Below are 19713 nucleotides of genomic sequence, written 5' to 3' on the forward strand. Positions count from 1 at the left end.
CTGAAAATTGTGCATAAGTTTTACCGTTCTTACAAAGGAGGCCGCTCCTTGGAGTAACTGTGCTCTTAACAAATACACCTATAACATAACATAACATAACATAACAGTGATAGAAGAATATATCAATGTTTAACCATAGCAAACACCTGAATATAGCTATTGATGTTTACAGATGACCGGGATGGACATTTGTACCCAAGCTAATGGTGTTGGTTTTAGAGACAGCATATATTATAAAAACAGCATATTTGGCAAACCAGGATGTGGAAGTCTTTGATAAGTAAACATTGTGAATATGTCCCTAAACATATGCAATTAGTGTTAATGTTGACACATTTAAATTCATATTTAATTCCAACACTGTAACTTACGAAATATAGTCATCTTTTGCATAGCAGAATTGCAATAACTAGCAAGTATGAAAATGTAATCACATGCAGTGGTAACAGTTATAGGACAGTTGACACCCGATAATTTCTGGGTAAATACCTCGTAAGTACATACATTCCTAGACATATTCATGGGTCTTAAATTACATGATGGGTGAATATGTACATCATTGTGTTGTCAATTACTGAGTGTGGTAAAACTGCCCCAATCTTCTGCGCAGTTCAATCTTTGGGTTATGGAGTTAGTTCCTTCTATCCAACGGCATTCTAGTTGTTGTAGAATACGTCTGAGGTCTCCTCCTCTTTCTGGAATAGAGAATTTGTCTATGACTTGCCTTTTTATGTCATCTGCTGTGTGGTTCTTTTCAGAAAAATGGCTAACAAGAGGTGCATTCACTACTGAATGCTTAATGCAACTGCGATGTTGCCCCTCGCGCTGCCCAGCCCTCCCGCATTACCTACGATGCCGCCACCCTCCTAGCCCTTAACCCCGGTCGCGCCCCCAACTGCATCCAAGCCGCTCCTGGACTCACCCATGGACCTTTCTCTTGCCACTCCTGCAAATTCATCGGCACCGACAACATCTCCGCTACGACCACACCACAGATTCCCGACCCCAACCACCTACAATGCATCTTGCTCAACACCCGATCGGTCCACAGGCACGCCATTGACCTAAGGAACCTACTAGACACCATCTCTCCAGACGTCGCCTTCCTAACAGAAACATGGATGAACGCCTCCTCCGCCCCAGACATCACCATCGCCATCCCTGAAGACTATAAGATCACACGCAAGGACCGTACCGGCCACACAGGAGGAGGAATCGCTATCGTCCATAAAAAATCAATCGGCATCTCAACCAGCTCTGACGCCAACCTCGCCAACTCCGAACACCTTCACTTCCAGATCCACATCGACCCCAAGACCACACTCAGAGGCACCCTCCTCTACAGACCACCAGGACCCCGCGCAAAATTCAGTGAAGACATCACGGACTTCATCACTCCACACGCGCTCCCCTCCAAAGACTACATCCTTCTGGGAGACCTCAACTTTCACCTTGAAAAGATCAACGACCGCAACACCACCACCCTCTTGGACAACCTCGCCAACCTCGGACTTAAACAACTGGTCACTTCCCCCACCCACATCGCAGGTCACACACTCGACCCCATCTTCACCTCCAGCAATCATGTCTCCTTCAGCCACACTACGGATCTCCTCTGGACTGACCACAGCTGCGTTCACTTCACCTACAACAAGCCAAAACCCATCAACCACCTCCAACCAACTCTGCAAAGAAACTGGAACAAAATCACCATCGACCAGATCTCCTCATCGCTCCTTCTAAACACCCCAGCCCACTCTTCTAACCCAGACCAAGCTGCCGCCAACTTCACCCTATGGTTATCCAACACCGCCGACACCTTAGTGTGAGAAGTTGGCCTGGTATATAATGCTCACTAATTCTAGTGATCACTTTGTACCATGCCAAGCAACCCTTATGATGATGGTTGTAATTCAACCTTGTAGACCAGTTATCCTAGTGGTAACGTGGACAAAGCAGTCTTAGGCTAAACTCTGAAAGGCATGTGAAGCCAGCTGTTATACCATACACAACCCCCTTGAATACCAAATGAAAGGGACACCACACAGATATATATTGAAAATATATATTGATTTATTAACTATTAAAATCCCCTGGACTCTTTATGAGCACAGAAGCACAAGCGTTAAATCACAAGACAGTTTAAAATACACAAAAGTTGCACAATATGGATGAGCCCTAGGGGCCACCTAAACCATATACTAAGAAAGTGGTATAAGAGATACCAGGAGGAAAGTGAAGAGGCCTAGGGCCTTGGGAATCGCTGGAGCTATTCGAGACTGGCAATGACTAAGTCGGGAAAGGCCCACGGGACTCGGGTGCAGTGTTCAAAGTGCACGCACTTCTCAATACACAGTCTATGGTGCGTAAAAAGCACAAAGTTAGAAAGTTAGGAACCTTCCGAGTGACCTACGGAGCTGAAACTTAAAACACAGGCCCTTGGGATGTGTACCAGTGCAGGAGCACCGGCGGAGCTGAGTTACCTCACCCACAGGAAGCGGGTGCACAGGGTCGAAGCTGTGTCGGGTTTCGTCACGCTGGTCGATGGTGCTTGGAGCTGAAGATGCTGCAGGCGGCTCGATGAGAAGAGTTCCGGTGGATCCAAGGGTGGATCTGAAGATGTGAAGACCTGAAAGCAGAGGGGACAGTGTTCAAAGTCACTAGCCAGTGACTACCGTGGAACCAGATTGGAACCAGGCGATGTCGGGTGCAAACAGGCGTTGTCGGGTAGCTTCTTTCTGCAGCCACGTGGATACCCGGGGTCGAGGACGTCCAGGAGTCGGTCACGAGCTGTCCCACGTAGGCTTCTCGCTGTTGGCGGTGTCGGCGACCTGATCGGAGCAAACAGGCCTTGGCAAATGCAAGCCACGCAGAAGTTGAAAGATGCTGTTCACTCGGACCAGCAAGGTCAGAGCGGGTGCTCCTTTTCACAGGAGCTTGGGTAGGTCTGGAGCAACCAGACCTGCTGTGTAAATCTTCGGGTTCGTCGCCAAGATGGCCGCTGGCCGCGTGGCTAGTGGCCGGGATGGCGCGTCGAGTGGCACAATGCAAAAGGGCCCCACGCAGATCGTGGAGATGCTGGAGGGCTGATCTTCGGTGCAAGGGCGGCTCGGTGGTGGGGGTTCTCAATCCCCAAAGCACAACGTCGAGGATGCCTCAGAAGCTGCGCAGTCAGCTTTTCGAGTGTCTTTCAAGAGGTCCGGTCCCACGTCACTCGGTGCCTCCACGGGTCCCTTCTTCGCAGGGACTGTGGATCGGGCTCTGAGAGGTCTGGGAGTCTGGTTCTTGTCGGGCTCTGGGCTCGGTCTCCGGCGGGAGGCGGCGGCAAAGCAGACGTCGAGTTGCTGGTTGGTACCTGTGTTCACAGGGTGGCCACTCCTAGGCCACAAGGGAGATTCTCTTCAGTCTTCTGTGCAGCAGAATGTCGAAGTCCAGTCTTCTTCTTGTTTAAAGTTGATTTCAGGATGATCTGCCGTGCAATGGCACTGCTCCCCCTCTTATTCCCAAACTGGGGGTGGATCACCTACTAGGTCCCTCCTCTGGGAGGAACCAGGAAGGGGGGTGGTTACACCCCCTTTCCTTTGTCCAGCTCCGCGCCAGGACTGGGGCTGGAAGGCCCCAGAACCGGTTTGGACTGGCCTATGCACGGGGACACCTTGTGTGCCCCGGGCATGTCTGATTCTATTCAGCCCTGTCCTACCCAATACACAAAATCCTGTCTGGGGTGGTGCTCGCACCTCCCAAGGCAGGAAACCCTTTGTCCAGGCCACCATCTGCCGAGTTTCGGTCAGCAGCAGGAGGCCAGACTTGTGTCTGTGGTGGCAGCGTCCATTTTGTGAAGCTGAGGCTCTGTTTAACTTTAACCGGGGTTAAGGCTACACACATGTCGTGTCCCTCTAGAAGGGTGGAATGCTATCCCCGTCGCCAGAATTGGCGAGGGGATAGTATTCCAATTCGTATGACACCTTACTCGACATGTTTTGATAAAGCCAAACCAAAGATAGCATATAACCGCGAGGATTATAATGCACTTAAGAGTATATGGTATGGCAATATCCCGGAACAGCTTAGGGAGTTGTTCCCGACAGCTGCAGACAGGCTCAGCTCATGCTAGAGCACCATCTCACATATTTCCAAGCACTCTGCCTCCAGGATTGATGAGGCCTTCCATAGGAGTGGCTGATAGGAACATATGTGTCCAGTTTAGGGTTAGGCACAGACATACTGTACCCAAGTAAGAGGTGGTTACACCGACTTACCCCAGCTGAGTGATCAGCCAGTTGTGTCAAATATGGAGGCCAGGCCAGGGGTGGCACAATGCGTGCTGCAGCCCCTGGTAGGCCTTGGATACACCTATGCCCTGGGCACCTAGGGTGCACTATTACAGGGGCTCATAAGGTGAACCAGTTCCAATTCGTAATGCACCTAGAGTGCCTTGGCAGTAATTTAGAGAGAGAACAGCAGGCTGTGGGTCTGATTAGCAGGCCCACAGCCACATTAAGTCAGAAACCAGTGAAGCAAAAAGCAAACATTTGGGGTGACCATAGGATAGCAGACCCTACTCTCCTACACTTAGCACCACTGAAAAAACGTCAAAACAAACCTGGCAGCAAGAAGGCCTCATGGTTCAACGATGATCTTAAGAAGTCCAAGAAACTGCCGCTCCCTTGAAAAGGCCTGGAAAAAAGACCCAACCACTAGCACCAAGGATGCCTTCAAAAACGCCACCCGCACACACCACCAACTAATCCGAAAGGCCAAGAAAACAGCATTCAAGGATCGACTTGACAACAACGCCCACAACAGCAAGGAACTTTTCAACATCGTCAAGGAATTTATCCCTCGGCCAACTCCAACGACATCACCCCCTCTCAAGCCCTCTGCGACTCCCTAGCCTCATTCTTCCACAACAAAATTGCAGACATCCACAACAGCTTCGACAACCAACCCGGAGACCAACCCACCCAACCATATGCTGAACATTCTCCCCCTTGAACACCCTCAACGACTGGAACCCAATCTCCACTGAGGACACCATCCGCCTGATGAACTCCATCCACTCAGGATCCCCCACAGACCCATGTCCTCACCACATCTTCAACAAAGCAGACTCCGTCATAGCACCGCACCTCCGAGATGTCATCAACTGCTCCTTCAACTCCGCCACCTTCCCGGAAAGCTGGAAACACGCTGAACTCACCGCCCTTCTGAAAAAACCCACAGCGGACCCCACCGAACTCAAAAATTACCGCCCAATCTCTCTCCTTCCATTCCCGGCCAAAGTAATCGAGAAAGCTGTCAACAACCAGCTCGCCGCTTTCCTCGAAGCCAACAAATCCCTCGACTCATCACAATCTGGCTTCCGAGCAAAACACAGCACTGAGACCGCCCTCATCGCAGCAACAGACGACATTCGAACTCTACTGGACAATGGAGACACAGTCGCCCTCATCCTCCTCGACCTCTCTGCAGCCTTCGACACAGTCTGCCACAGCACCCTTTTACAACGCCTCAGAAACATCGCAATACAAGGAAAAGCACTTGAATGGATCACCTCGTTCCTCTCCGGAAGAACCCAGAGAGTCCGCCTTCCACCATTCAAGTCCGAGGCCACTGAAGTCATCTGTGGCGTACCACAAGGATCCTCACTCAGTCCCACCCTCTTCAACGTATACATGAGCCCCCTCGCGGCCATCGCCCGCCAACACAACCTCAACATCATCTCTTACGCGGATGACACTCAACTGATCCTTTCTCTCACCAATGACCCCAGCACCGCCAAAACTAACCTACACGAAGGAATGAAAGAAGTTGCCGAATGGATGAAACACAGCCGTCTGAAACTGAACTCAGATAAAACAGAAGTCCTCATCTTAGGTACATTCCCCTCTGCATGGGACGACTCTTGGTGGCCGGAAGCCCTTGGAAAAGCACCCATCCCGACAGACCACGCACGGAACCTAGGCGTTATCCTGGATTCTTCACTTTCAATGAACAGACAAGTCAGCGCCGTCTCCTCATCCTGCTTCAACATTCTTCGCATGCTCAAAAAAACATTTCGCTGGATCCCCACCGAAACAAGAAAAACAGTCACCCATGCTCTGGTCACGAGCCGACTAGACTACGGAAACACCCTCTACGCAGGTACTACCGCTAAACTCCAGAAGAAACTCCAACGAATCCAAAACGCCTCAGCCAGGATCATATTAGACATCCCGCGCAACGAACACATCTCTGGCCACTTGAAAGACCTCCACTGGCTACCCGTCAATAAGAGGATCACTTTCCGACTGCTAACCCACGCACACAAATCACTCTACGACATCGGACCAGAATGCCTCAACTCACGACTGTCCTTCTACACCCCCTCCCGCCAACTACGTTCTTCCAGCCAAGCCCTCGCCACTGTACCTCGCATCAACAAGACCACCATGGGAGGCAGATCCTTCTCATACCTGGCTGCTAAAACATGGAACTCACTCCCCACTTACCTTCGCCTTACCCAGAACCACCTAGCATTCAGAAAGCAACTTAAAACGTGGATATTTGACAAGTAATCCTCCTCCCCTCCCTAAGCGCCTTGAGACCCTCTGGGTATGTAGTGCGCTATATAAATTCTTTGACTTGACTTGACTTGACTATTCTCGCTTTTATGGGTTGCTGAGTTTGTGCAATGGCCGGCAAGCCGCAGGGGCATGTAATGCAGTACACAACATTCCTTGTGTTGCAATTTGCAACCAAATTCAAGTGTGTGTTTAACATTTGCATGTTCAAATGTCTTGATGTTAAAGGTGAATGCACTTCATACATAGTTGCCTCAGTTAAAATGCACCTTGACCTCTGGTAGGGCCCATACGGATTGCAATGAGCTCGTTGTTTGAAGTGGGCTTTCCAAGGAGGACCGGATTAAGTGGTCTTTCACATTCTTGCCACATTTGTAAGCGAACATGGGTACTTCGATAGTGTGCTCTTGATGATATGCCAGTTCTCTGTAATTAGCTTGCTGACTTGGTTTGGTATGTACACCAAATGTAGTCACCAAATGAGTCTGTCAAATGTGTTTTTTTCTTTGGTGACTAACAGTGCTTCTCTTGGGCAAAACCAGGTATGTTTTAGTGACTTCCTGACTAGCCTGTTGGGGTAGCCTCTTGACACTAGTTTATCTTCCATATTATCTGCCTCTTTCATGTAGTCATCTCTTTTTGCACAGTTTCTGCGCAAGCGCACAAATTGTCTGAAAGGTAGGCCAGCTCTCAGTGCACGCGGGTGGTGACTTTTGTAGGAAAGTAGAGTGTTCCTTTCTGTTTGTTTTCTGTGAAGGGAAGTATATAAGACCTAATTTTCATGTTGTAAATCTAGAAAAGCTATGCTAGATTTCCATATCATAGAGGTGAAGGTGAGGAGTTTTTGTATGGTGTTTAAATATGTGACAGTTATTGAAGTCATGTGCACTATCAGACCAAATAAGAAATATGTTGTCTATATACCGCTTCCAACATTTAATGCTGGAGCAGTACCTGCTCGTAGTGTTAAGGGCACATTTTTGTTCTATATGGTCCATGTAATATTTAATATGAAACAATAGGTATGACCTCCTTAGTGTCCCCTCGTTGCACTCCTGTGGGTTGAAACAACCCTTGTTCTAAAGTTCAAATAGAATCCACAAACACTCTTTTTGTCCAAAGAAATTTCTTTCTTCCTTTTATTTGATGCTTAAGGAATCACAATAGGCCCCTGATGAAGGGTCTCGACCCGAAATGCATTGGGACGATTGAAATGTCACATATGATAAAGTTGATATCATGACGCCGCTTAAAAGAACCATATGATTTATACTGACATAAAAACATTAACACTGTGATTCCTTAAGCATCAAATAAAAGGAAGAAAGAAATTTCTTTGGAAAAAAGTAAGAAAGAACATTTGTGGATTCTGTTTGAACTTTAGAAACAAAGTAATTACATTTCAGGGCAATTTGTAGAAGGGAAAAGATAAATGTAGTGGGTACTACGTTGGTTTAGGTCTGGTATCTAATAGATTTTCTATCATCTGTATACTTTCAATTTGTGGTATATTGGTGTAGAGAGGGGAAATGTCAAGAGTTGCCAGCCAATCTGTTGGCCTGTTTTCTACTAAGTTGATCATGTGTATGGAGTCTCTCACATATGTTTCCTGTAGTGGGGCATCGTCTTTAATAAAAAAATCTATATATTTACCAATCGGTTCTAAGATCAAACCATATCTCGAAAGTATAAGGCGTCCAGGAAGATTTGTGGTATTTTTATGGATCTTGGGGATGGTATAGTGGGCCAGGGCTATGGGTGTTCTGCATTAAGAAATTCAAATTCTTTCTTGCCAAGAAACCTTGTTCTCTTCCTTCCGTGGTTATTCTTAAAATCTCTTTAGTGATACTGGTCAATGGGTGGTATCTAATTTCTTGTTGTGTTTAACTTCTACTATTTGTTTTCTAATCTCAGTGTCGTAGTCTTTCCGGTCTTGGGCAACAATACCACCTCCTTTACAAAGTATACCCAATGCACTCTGGGATAAAGCAGTCAGCTGGCTGTTTGACTTATTAAAGGACTCCACCGGACTACTCACCCCTTGGAGATTCTACATCCTTCTGTCGCTTTATGTATTATTTGTGTGTTTGAATGTCATTGAACATTGCTTTATCCCAGAGTGCATTGGGTATACTTTGTAATCTTTGTCAAGTGGTATTCTACTACCACTCTCTGAGTGGTTATAAGGCTCTCCACTCACCCAGTTGCACCACCCCATCAGTTTAGCGACTACCAGTGTGTTTACTATAGGTTGTGCACCCATTTTTCGTTACTGACAAAAAGCCTCCCAGTTTTGTTCTATACCACCTCCTTTGTCTGCCGGTTTGAGTATGATAGATTTATAATTTTTGAGCCCCTCTAGGGCTTTTCGTTCTTCCAAGTTGATATTTTATGGTATGAAACGACTAATACTTATCAAGTTGTCCACTCCTGCAAGTATGATTTTCTCAAATGTTATGAGTTCTGGTGGCATCATGCAGTTAGTGGGATAAAAAAGTCCTGTGATGGAGTCTGGTGTTATGTCATCTCTGTCCATAGAAAACAGTTTAAGTCGTATCTTGCGGAAGATCTGGTATAGTTCTGTCTTTAGATTGAAAAAGTCACTACTCTCTGTAATTACAAATGATAGTCCCTTAATTAATAAAGACATTTCTGATGAGGATAACACATGCTGTGGCAAATTGAAGATAGGGGTGGTCTCTGTTCTAATACTCTTGTGGCCTAGCATTGCTGAGGCCACCATTGGTAATGTTTATTCTGTGTTTGCCTTTCCCCTGCGCATTAGTACTATGTTTTGGCCTTTCTTTTCCTGCCTCGATCTAAAAACGGCTGACCTGGGTGACTATCAGCGCGACTTGGTCCCGGTTGGGCATCGTCGGAGTCGTCTGAACCTCCTGATGTCTCTGAGAAGGTTTTAGGCTGAATCCTCCTATATCTACCCCACGTATTTTGTCTGTTTTGTGTGCCAACTTTACTGTAACAGTCTTTTCTCAGGTAAGAATAAACCTTTTCTTTTGAGAAGTTTTTTGTATCTTTTGCCACTTTATCCGCCTTTTTCTTCAACTCAAAGGAGTTGAATTCATCAACTGTTTTGGTTGTCCAAAAGTGTTTTAGCATCTGTTACTCCGTCACCACAAAGTAACTCTTTTTCTAAATCTTCAATTTCTTTGAGTTCTGCCTTTGCATGTTCTGTGGCTATTTCTATACCTAACACCATCCAGTGGTGTAAAGAGATTGTGGAAATATGACTGAAACCCCCTTTGAATTTCGGATCTTCTCTGAAAATTTCTGGGATATTTCTGACCTGCAAGCCTTGCGGAATTATACCTGCCTTCAGATATTCTGTCAGCATCCAAGCATGAAGCTCAGTTCTGACATGTTCTTTCTTTGCTTTCTCTAATTTGTTGTGGGCTCACAGTCCTGCTAGGTTGGTTGGAAAACAAGGATGGTCCACTGATTATTTTCGCAATGTACTTAGCAATCTGTAGGGGAGTCTCTCTTTGTAACATCATAACCCTGGGAGCTACACTTAAACCCTACATATGTGGGAGATCCTGTTATGGGATACTTCCCTTGCGGTGCAGCCACCGCTCTAAATGTCGAAAAACCAAACAAGGGAACCCTACTCACTAGGAACTTGGGTAGTTAAAGTGTTAACAAAAAACAATGGCTCCTATGGACTAATGGCAACTTGATATAAGTATACAAATGCGCAATGGCAATGAAAAGGGTTAATAAGATGTCAAAAATGTATTTATGTATTTTTGAGATTTACAAAGCGCTCAAATACTTGAATATGCGCTAAAAAGAGAGGAAGCCGAACACACGTTGGATTTGTATTTCATGAACAATTATTTATACAGCTTTTTTTTTTATAAGAGAACAATACATACATAGTATTGAAATAATAATTAAGCAATAGTGAATGGTGTCCCAGTAAAAAAATGGAACCTAAAGTTGTAGTGACATATTGGTGACATATGTACAAGGTTTCCTTTAAAACATAAAAACGACCATTAGAAAGTATACATTGTGTGAGCCACGCTTTTTACAATGATTAAGCGATACCAAAGGGGATGATGGACGGAGCATTTGAGTAAATGAAACATTCACCCCCAGTCAACTGATCTGGGTTTAATCCATCATTCTTTAGCTCACTCCACCAACCCAGTGCAGACTTGGCCATATGCAAATCAGTCTGACCCTGTGCCTCATGGGAACAGTCCAGCCCGAACTGCCAAGCCATGTCTTCCCTGGACTGGAAACAAACACCCTGGGACCGGTTTCTGGCTAATTAGCCGTCATCAGCCAGGTTAGCTTGAATCCAGTTGAAAGTGAGCAAGGGATCCATGTCTGGGCATACCCTGCCAACTTAGGTCGAACAAAGTGATAGAAAAGGGGATGTTGGACGGAGCATTTGAGCAAATCAAACACTCACCCCCAGTCAACTGGTCTGGGTTTAATCTATCATAATTCTTTAGCTCGCTTCACCACCCCAGTTCAGACATGCCCATATGCAAATCAGTCTGACCCTGTGCCTCATGGGAACATTCCAGCCCGAACTGCCAAGCCATGTCTTCCCTGTACCGGAAACATGCATCCTGGGACCGGTTTCTGGCTAATCAGCCGTCATAAGCTAGGCTAGCTTGAATCTAGCTTGTTCTAATTGCTTATGAAATACAAATCCTACGTATGTTCGGCCTGCTCTCTTTTTGACATCTTATTAACCCTTTTTATTGCCATTGCGCATTTGTATACTTGTATCAAGTTGCCATTAGTCCATGGGAGCCATTGTTTTCTGTTAACACTTAAATTTCCCTGGTTCCTAGTGAGTAGGGTGCCCTTGTTTTGGTTTTTAGAGCACACTATGTCAGCATTTTTTTTTATAGGACACCACCGGTACTACAACTATTAGCTGATTTTAGAAAGAAGCATACTCGTGTCTGCTCTTAATGTCCTCTTAAAGACGGTGCCAAGGACACTGCAAGACATTTACGAATCAGGGCTGTAGCTGCTACTTTTCTGCTTGTCAGTTGATTTGACACGAGACACAACCATTTTTTTTAAAAGGAACAAATATACATGCATGGGCTACATCATTTTTAGTATTTCAGGCTAAGTTCTTGTGTTTACCACAATGTAGCCGCTCCCAGTGTGGTGTCGCTAGTGCAGTTTTTAGTTTGTGAGTGCAGGCATCTCACAAAAAGTGAAGGACTGGTCTCACACACCACCTGGTGTCATGCTTCATCATAGACCGGTCCTTGCCCTCTAAAAACTTGGTTTGATAGAGGGCGGGCATACATCTGACGACAGGGATGAACTTCTAAACTAAGTGGGAGCCCACGGGGAAAAAAATGTGAATTAAAAGGCAATTAAAGGTGTCAGCTCAAATTTAATAGTGCTGGCATCTATATGGTGGTTTAAAATAAGGTGATCGGTGTAATGGGGATATTAAAGTCCCCCCACCGCTGTGAATGAGGTCAACATGTTTTTGCCTAAATTCCCAGTTGGGTCCACGGCATTCATCAGGACCGTGAAAGAAAGTACGGGCTCCACTCTTACCACACTATGGTGGGAGGATTCCACTCAGTGGGGCGATGAAGATCACACTCCACTGTGCAATTTCTAAATTCTAAAAGCCTGAAAGAAAAACATATACAAAACACATTTACTGTCACATAGCTTTTGACACATACAACGAAAAACAGAGTAAGACACAATCACCATGGTTCTATTGTGAGTGGCTAAAAGTGCAGAAGTAATGTGACAGCAATCTGTGCACCAATCACGGAGATGAGCTTTTCAACAGCTCTTTTCATATCTTTTCCCATACTGAGAAATGTTGGACACGTACTCCTAAGGATGGCAGATGGAAACCTTCTTCCAGAGTTGTGGAAAAAAGTGGTTGGAGGGAACTTGCAAACACTCAGATTTTCACATGACCAAATCTACACATGCACATTTGCTCATGCTACTTCTGTAAATTCTTTGTAATTAAGGATAGCTGCATGGCTGCACTTAATGCAAGGACATATACCATGGGTGGACTTTTGAAACTTTGTTTAATAATTGGGCCCCTAATTTGGTCTGGCATTGACCATTACCTTTTGTGTTTATTAAAATTCTGTTTCTCTCTGTCTGTATCGGCTGGCTTCACTCTGAGTGACATCATTCTGCTCTTTCACAAGGAGCATATAGTCACACTAAGTAGTTTTGTTCAGTGCCAGTACTTACTGTGGCAGTGTGTGCTTTTTGAGACCACATTTTTTTGGTTGCTTTTGCCATTGTGTGTTATAATGGTGAGGGCCTGGCAACTCCCACACCAATAAGGTTGTACGAAAACCATGCTAAAACAAGTCACACATTGACCAAACTAATTGAGTGGGGCGATGTGCCTTCTGTCTAGTTTGCGTTCTGTAATCCTGGCGCAAGGTATTTTATTGATATTTACTTTCTAAATCAAATCAGGGTTTTCATTGAAAGGTTGGGCAAAGTGATGAAAAATAGCACTATATGCTACTTTGCATCAAGGGGTCATTCCGTAGGTGAATAATGAGTGTTTTCCTGCAACCACCCATGAGTATTGATGCACATACTACTCTATTAGCCGTTTTAGAAAATGTTTTAAACCAAAACATCATGCTTCCTTGAAGCAGGTGTGACGGAGGAGAAACATTTCAGTTTGTCCATACTTTTTAAACTTTGCATGTGTGCTGAGTTATACAGCAGACATACCAAGTGGGTAAAATAGTAAAACATAGTTTTTAACCTATTCTTGATAGAATGCACACCCTCATGCACCATGGTGCACAAGTGTGTGTTGGGGAATGGCAGCCTCAAATGCACCAGCGCTGGGTGGGAGGAAAAGCAGTACAATATCATGGTAGAAATAACACGTTTTTTTCACACTGCTCTTGGCGCGATGCAGTGCTGCATTTTTGGTGCTGCATCACGTTAAAAGTTTGCACATTTCTCCCTTAGGTTGTAGTTTTCAGACTCTTCCAGATATATCCTTCAAGCCAATTGGAAAGGCGTACTTTGACAGCACATTCATAAGTTGAAATAAATAGTTTGCCATCTTTATCCGTTGCATATTTATGCACATCTATGAGGTCAGCTTGCCATTGATGATTAAGGACCTGATTTATAATTTGGCGGAGGGGTTTTTACTTCCTCAGGGCAACAGAGTAAATTACTGCTTCCCCCACTATCCAAATTTAGAAATGACCACCACGCCTGTGGTGATTTTTAGGCATTGGCAACAACTAAAGTTACAGCAGGTCCTGTCAATGCTTTTTTAAGTTTGATGCATGGCTCCATCAAAATTATAGAGTCGTCCATCCAAATTATGTTTTTATTTTCAAAGAAAATTATTTATTGAAAATGTATGCATTTTTATACATTTAAAAAAATAATTATAACAGTTTTCACTGCCCCTTACGACAAGGGTTTTCTGGTGTCAAAACTGACCTGTATGTCTAGGAGGACATACAGGTCAACCACCCACAGCCCTTACTTTATCAGGCCATCAGAGGGGTGTAACCATGCCGGAGATGGAGTGGTCTCCACTGCGGTTACATCAACGGACCTCCTACATTTAAATCAGGCAGACAGACCATTATCTTGGCCATAATCATATCCTTAGCCTCAAAATATAAATCAGTACCTTAGTCCTGTGAAGAGTGTAGAATTTCTTTGAAAGCATTTGCATGCACTGTTACCTAATGTATGAGCATCTTCTCCTGAGAAACCATTCCACTTCATGTTTTTTGTTGTTGTGAATTTAGCTTTCTTTGTAAAATGTGTCTAACCCTCCAAAACTACTAATCCACAAGCGGTTGTAATAAACTCCTTGGATAAGCTTCTGCATCCTTTCATTTCTTGAATACAAAAAATGCCCGCTATCTTGAATCATCAGTCTTTCTTGATTTAATTTTTTTGTGGTATCAGGATATTAAGATGCTGTGATATTTTCTTTATGCATGGTTGCTTATGTTACTCTTCAGATCCAGGTGAACTCCGGCACATACAGGGCTGTTCATTTTGGAGCAGTGAGCTAAAAAGATAGACTGGATTGCTTTCTAGAGTAATAACCAGTGGCAGGAATTTATTTGTGTAAATTTTTTGACATTTCATCTGAAACATATTGTACACTATGCTGCTTATAGATTATGATATTACAAGTTTTCTTGTATCGACATATAGGAGATTCCTGAACACATAATGCGACGAAGAGTAATGAAGAAAATATGACAATACTTGAAAGGTATCTAATACTCAAGAAGAACAAGAAATGATGCATAATAGTAATAAGAAATATAACAAATCAGTAGGAGACAGAGAATCACGTACACCAACAGACAAAGCCTGCAAGAACATCAAGTACAATCCGGCTGCTTCAAGAGGCTGACGACATCCATGCTGCTTGACTCAAAAGATTGAAATAATTAACATCACAAAAATTAAACTGTCAGAACACATCCAGTATAAGAATATGCTAGATACCACCCTTTATCTTTGATTATTATGAGGTAGTTACACCAATACTAGCCTCTCTAACATGATAATATAAAGACTGTGATGTTGGTCCACCATAAACACTGTTTGGCTGGCCCCTACAATCCGTACATTATTCTTGAATATAAAGACTTGGTAATGAGTATTTTTCTTTGTGTGTGTATTTTATAAATATTCTCCTAAAAATATATTATTTAGATATGCTACAAGTTTGCAGTTCTACTTGAAAAGTTCTTAATGCAGGTTGAAGACACAGCTCCTTATAGGAAGACCATGCATATGTTATCAGTCTTGCAAGAATTCCAGTAAATAACATTCTTAATAAGGACACATACCCTTCAAATACTACACATATCAAGTGAATATTAAAAAATAGTTAGTGGTTCAGGAACCACAATGGTCAGTCAGCAAACACATGGCATAATATGATGTATGCCAAAATATAGCCAACAGTTAAACTCTAAACTCCAAAGTAAAAAAACTTTCAATGGAAGGTAAGCTTTAGGTTCTGCTCAGTGCTAAAGTAGCGTCACCAACAATGCACAGTGTGAAACCCATAAGGACACCGTTAATGTGGCAAACAGTGTCACCAGCAATTCACCAGCATGTCAGCAATTCATCAGCAATTCACAACTAAGAGTTCATTAATAAAGAGAAGAAACTACATAAAGGTTCTGTGTTTGTGAGAAAATATTTATTCATTCATCATTACTACACTGACACCAGTAACAACTCAACAGTAAATTCATTTTGGTGTAATGAATGTAAGATGACCTTTAATGAGTCATCGACTCTGTGGAGCAAGTATTGCACACATAAACCAGAAAATACAGACACAAGTAGTGAAAATCTCACACAGCAAACCAAAAGTTCCATCAGCAAACACAAAAAACCATACACATGCAGTGAATGTGGTAAGGGGTTTACTTGTGCATCAGAGCTAACCATCCATCTGCGACGGCACACAGGAGAAAAGCCAGACACTTGCCAAGAATGTGGAAAGAGCTTTAGTAATTCCTCCAATCTAAAGAGCCACTACCTAACACATACAGGAGAAAAACCACACACATGTAGTGAATGTGGAAGGAGCTTTAGTACATCCTCAAATCTAAAGAGCCACTACCTAACACATACAGGAGAAAAACCACACACATGCAGTGAATGTGGAAAGAGCTTTGGTCGTTTATCAGATGTAAAGATCCACCAGCGTATACATACAGGGGATAATCATTACACTTGCAGTGAATGTGGAAAGAGCTTTTCTAAAGCATCCATACTAACCATCCATCTGCGGCAGCATACAGGAGAAAAACCATACACTTGCAGTGAATGTGGAAAGAGCTTTTGTAGCTCTCCGCAGCAAAAACTCCACCAGCTAACCCACACAGGAGAAAAACCATACCCATGCAGTGAATGTGGAAAGAGGTTCACTAAAGCATCACTCTTAGCAATTCATGTGCGATGGCATACAGGAGAAAAACCATACACTTGTAGTGAATGTGGAAAGAGCTTTCGTACATCTGCAAACCTAAAGAGCCACCAGCTAACACACACCGGGGAAAAACCATACACATGCAGTGAATGTGGAAAGAGTTTTACTGACGCATCAACTGTAAGGAAACACCAGCGAATCCACACAGGGGAAAAACCTTACACTTGCAGTGAATGTGGAAAGAGTTTTACTGTAGCATCAAATGTAAGGAAACACCAGCTAATTCACACAGGGGAAAAACCATACACTTGCAGTGACTGTGGAAAGAGCTTTAATAGTGCTGCACATCTAAAGACCCACCAGCTAACACACACTGGGGAAAAACCATACACATGCAGTGAATGTGGAAAGAGCTTCACTCAGGCATCATCCCTAAGGATCCATCTGCGAAGGCATACAGGAGAAAAACCATACACATGCAGTGAATGTGGAAAGAGCTTTATTATTGCATCCGACCTAAACATCCATCTGCGACGGCATACAGGAGAAAAACCATACACATGCAGCAAATGTGGAAAGAGCTTTACTGACGCATCCGCTATAAAGATCCACAAGCGAATGCACACAGGAGAAAAACCTTACACTTGCAGTGAATGTGGAAAGAGCTTTACTACCTCCTCACATCTAAAGAGCCACCAGTTAACACACACAAAGAAAAAAACATACACATGTAATGAATGTGGAAAGAGTTTTGCTGATGCATCAAATGTAAGGAGACACCAGCGAATGCACACAGGGGAAAAACCATACACATGCAGTGAATGTGGAAAGAGCTTTACCCATTTATCAACTAAAAATGTCCACCAGCGCATGCACGCAGGAAAAATCATACACATGGAGTGAATCTGGAAATTTCAGAGAAACCATGCACTTGCAGTGGATGTGAATGTGGAAAGAATATTGTAAATCGAAGCATCCAAAGAGCCACCATCTAACACGCAAGGGAAATAAACCTACTAATGCAGAGAATGTGGAAACGGATACAAGCCTCAGACCTAACCATCCATCTTTGATGGCATACATAAGCAAAAGCATAGACCTGCAGTGAATGTTGAAAGAGCTTAAGTAAATCCATACATCTTATGAGTCAGCAGCCAAAAACATAGAAATGAAAAAAACTCATGCAGTGGAAATGGACAGATCTTTACTCAAACATAAGTCTTAACATCTATCTTTGAAAGAATGCAGAAGAATACCTATTCAAATGCATTGAAGGTGGAATGGGCTTTGCTAGCTCAACATACCGAAAATGACACCAGCAATCACACATAGAAAAAACAACATAAAATATGCAGGATGTTTCAGTTATTCATAAAATGTAAGACGCCTTCTGCAAACCACAGATATAGTTAATGAGGGAAGAACTTGCATGATTTATTATGCCTAGTGGTCAATTAGTGAACACACAAAGTGTAAATAACATTCTGTTGTAATGAGTGGGAAAAGCTTCCATTTGTTTCCATCTATATATGCATTGGTAAGTTTACACACAGAAATCTCTTACAGGAGCATCGTATGGGGTGTGTTTCAGTCTTTCATTAAATTATAAGTCGCTTTCACCAAAACATCTTAGAAAACAATTTTGGCTACAGTAAATGTGAGAGGGTTTCATTTACTTTTCAGCATTCAGAGTTAAAAGGTTTATGACGAAACTGTGTCTTGATCTTTCCGATGTCAGGTGAGGTTCAATATTGCGCTTTCTAGGTTTGGAAAAACTCAATATGTTGAAACTACCCTGCCATTGTGGAAATTGTTTTTTTCACGTTGTAAGGAGAGGTAGCTCTTTGATCCTGTTACTCAATGTATTGGTAACCTTTGACATTGTTGACCATGGGGTACATTTTTCTATTTCATTCATGTACATGGGATGGTGAAGGCCATAATGAATGATGTAAACATTAAGTTCCAAGTACATGTCAATGTATAACCTTTGTTATTTTTGTAGGATAATAATAGGTAACCATGTAGTATGGTCTTACGTTTCCTTCATGGTGTTCTGATCATATCATAAACCACAAGTCTAAAGGCGATGTGGTTTGTAAATATCACCAGATCCCTTAGATGGCATAGTATTTTATTTTACATTATTATATTGTGGCAGTTGGGTAAAAAAAATTATTGTTTTTCAAATGGGAATGTGTACTAAAAACTAAGTGAAGTCTGGTTAAGGGTGAGATTGTTAATGCTGTTCTCCTGATTCATTAAATAAAATAGGAACGGCCAGGTATGAGTTTTCATGATTGGAATATTAAATCACCAAAATGCAATTGTAAAACTCTGCAGGCTGGTTTGAGGCTGTCCACTTGCCAATAAAATCCATATTTCATAGCGACCAATGAAATGCCTCCAAAACCCCATGGAATCAGTGTAAGATCATATTACAGGATAACCTGCTATGTGTTTGTATTAAAGTATGATGTGATTTCATTGCTCGGATCTGGGAATCCTGTATGATTGTAAATAGAAGAGTACAATGTGTTGAGGAAATGATACACCAATCTTTTTTATGTATATTGTTTTTCTTTTTTGAGGAATTATGATGTGTAGGGTGATCAGATGTCACCATTTGGCAAATACCTTTCAAGTCTTAGACTTTCTTTTAAAAATCCTTTTAATAGGTCTGTCAGTTTCTATTGAAAAAGAACCATTATTATAATACTTACAATGCACAAATAAATGAAATCCAGACCTTTCAAGCAGCTTCCACATGACATTGACTCATCTGGCCATCCTCATGGTGTCCCACTACTTATATTTAATAGACAAAACTAATTCTGTATGCATTTTTTAACTTTAAAAAAATCTTTACGTTCATTCATGGTTAGTAATCTTGTCATCTCTGTAAACAACAATATCCATTATAAGATTTTTCTCTTGTGCACAGATTACACTTTAGTATAGATATTGTCTTCGTTGAGCATTATTGTGCAATACTATTAAAATGATTTTATATTAATACATTTTGTCTTATTAAACAGCAATTTTAACTTTCATAGCACTCTGACTAGTGAACACTCGGGCACAAGAATGCTTACGGGGACATAAATGTATTTGTTTTATTTCTAATAAACTGCAGAAGAAGCAGCGTGTGCTTCCTAGGTTCAAGAAAATACTCAATTTGTTCAGCAAAATATTATGAAG

At 42.9% G+C, this 19713-nt stretch overlaps 1 protein-coding gene across 2 annotated transcripts in view; it reads left to right on the plus strand.

Annotated features, from left to right (window-relative positions):
• Positions 1-19528, plus strand: part of LOC147700339 (uncharacterized) — a 76886-nt gene extending 57358 nt beyond the window's left edge. The window contains exons 3-4 of one of the 2 annotated variants that reach the window (XM_086935707.1): positions 9349-9557; positions 14769-19528. In XM_086935707.1, coding sequence (XP_086791833.1) covers positions 15850-17415 — 1566 coding nt within the window. In that variant the 5' untranslated portion in view covers positions 9349-9557; positions 14769-15849 and the 3' untranslated portion in view covers positions 17416-19528. The remainder of the gene's footprint in view (positions 1-9348; positions 9558-14768) is intronic. The other variant, XM_086935708.1, reaches the window with a different exon arrangement.
• Positions 19529-19713: the final 185 nt, after the last annotated feature.

The sequence above is a fragment of the Lissotriton vulgaris genome, chromosome 8, assembly GCF_964263255.1.
Source record: "Lissotriton vulgaris chromosome 8, aLisVul1.2, whole genome shotgun sequence".
In the NCBI taxonomy this organism is placed as follows: domain Eukaryota; kingdom Metazoa; phylum Chordata; class Amphibia; order Caudata; family Salamandridae; genus Lissotriton; species Lissotriton vulgaris.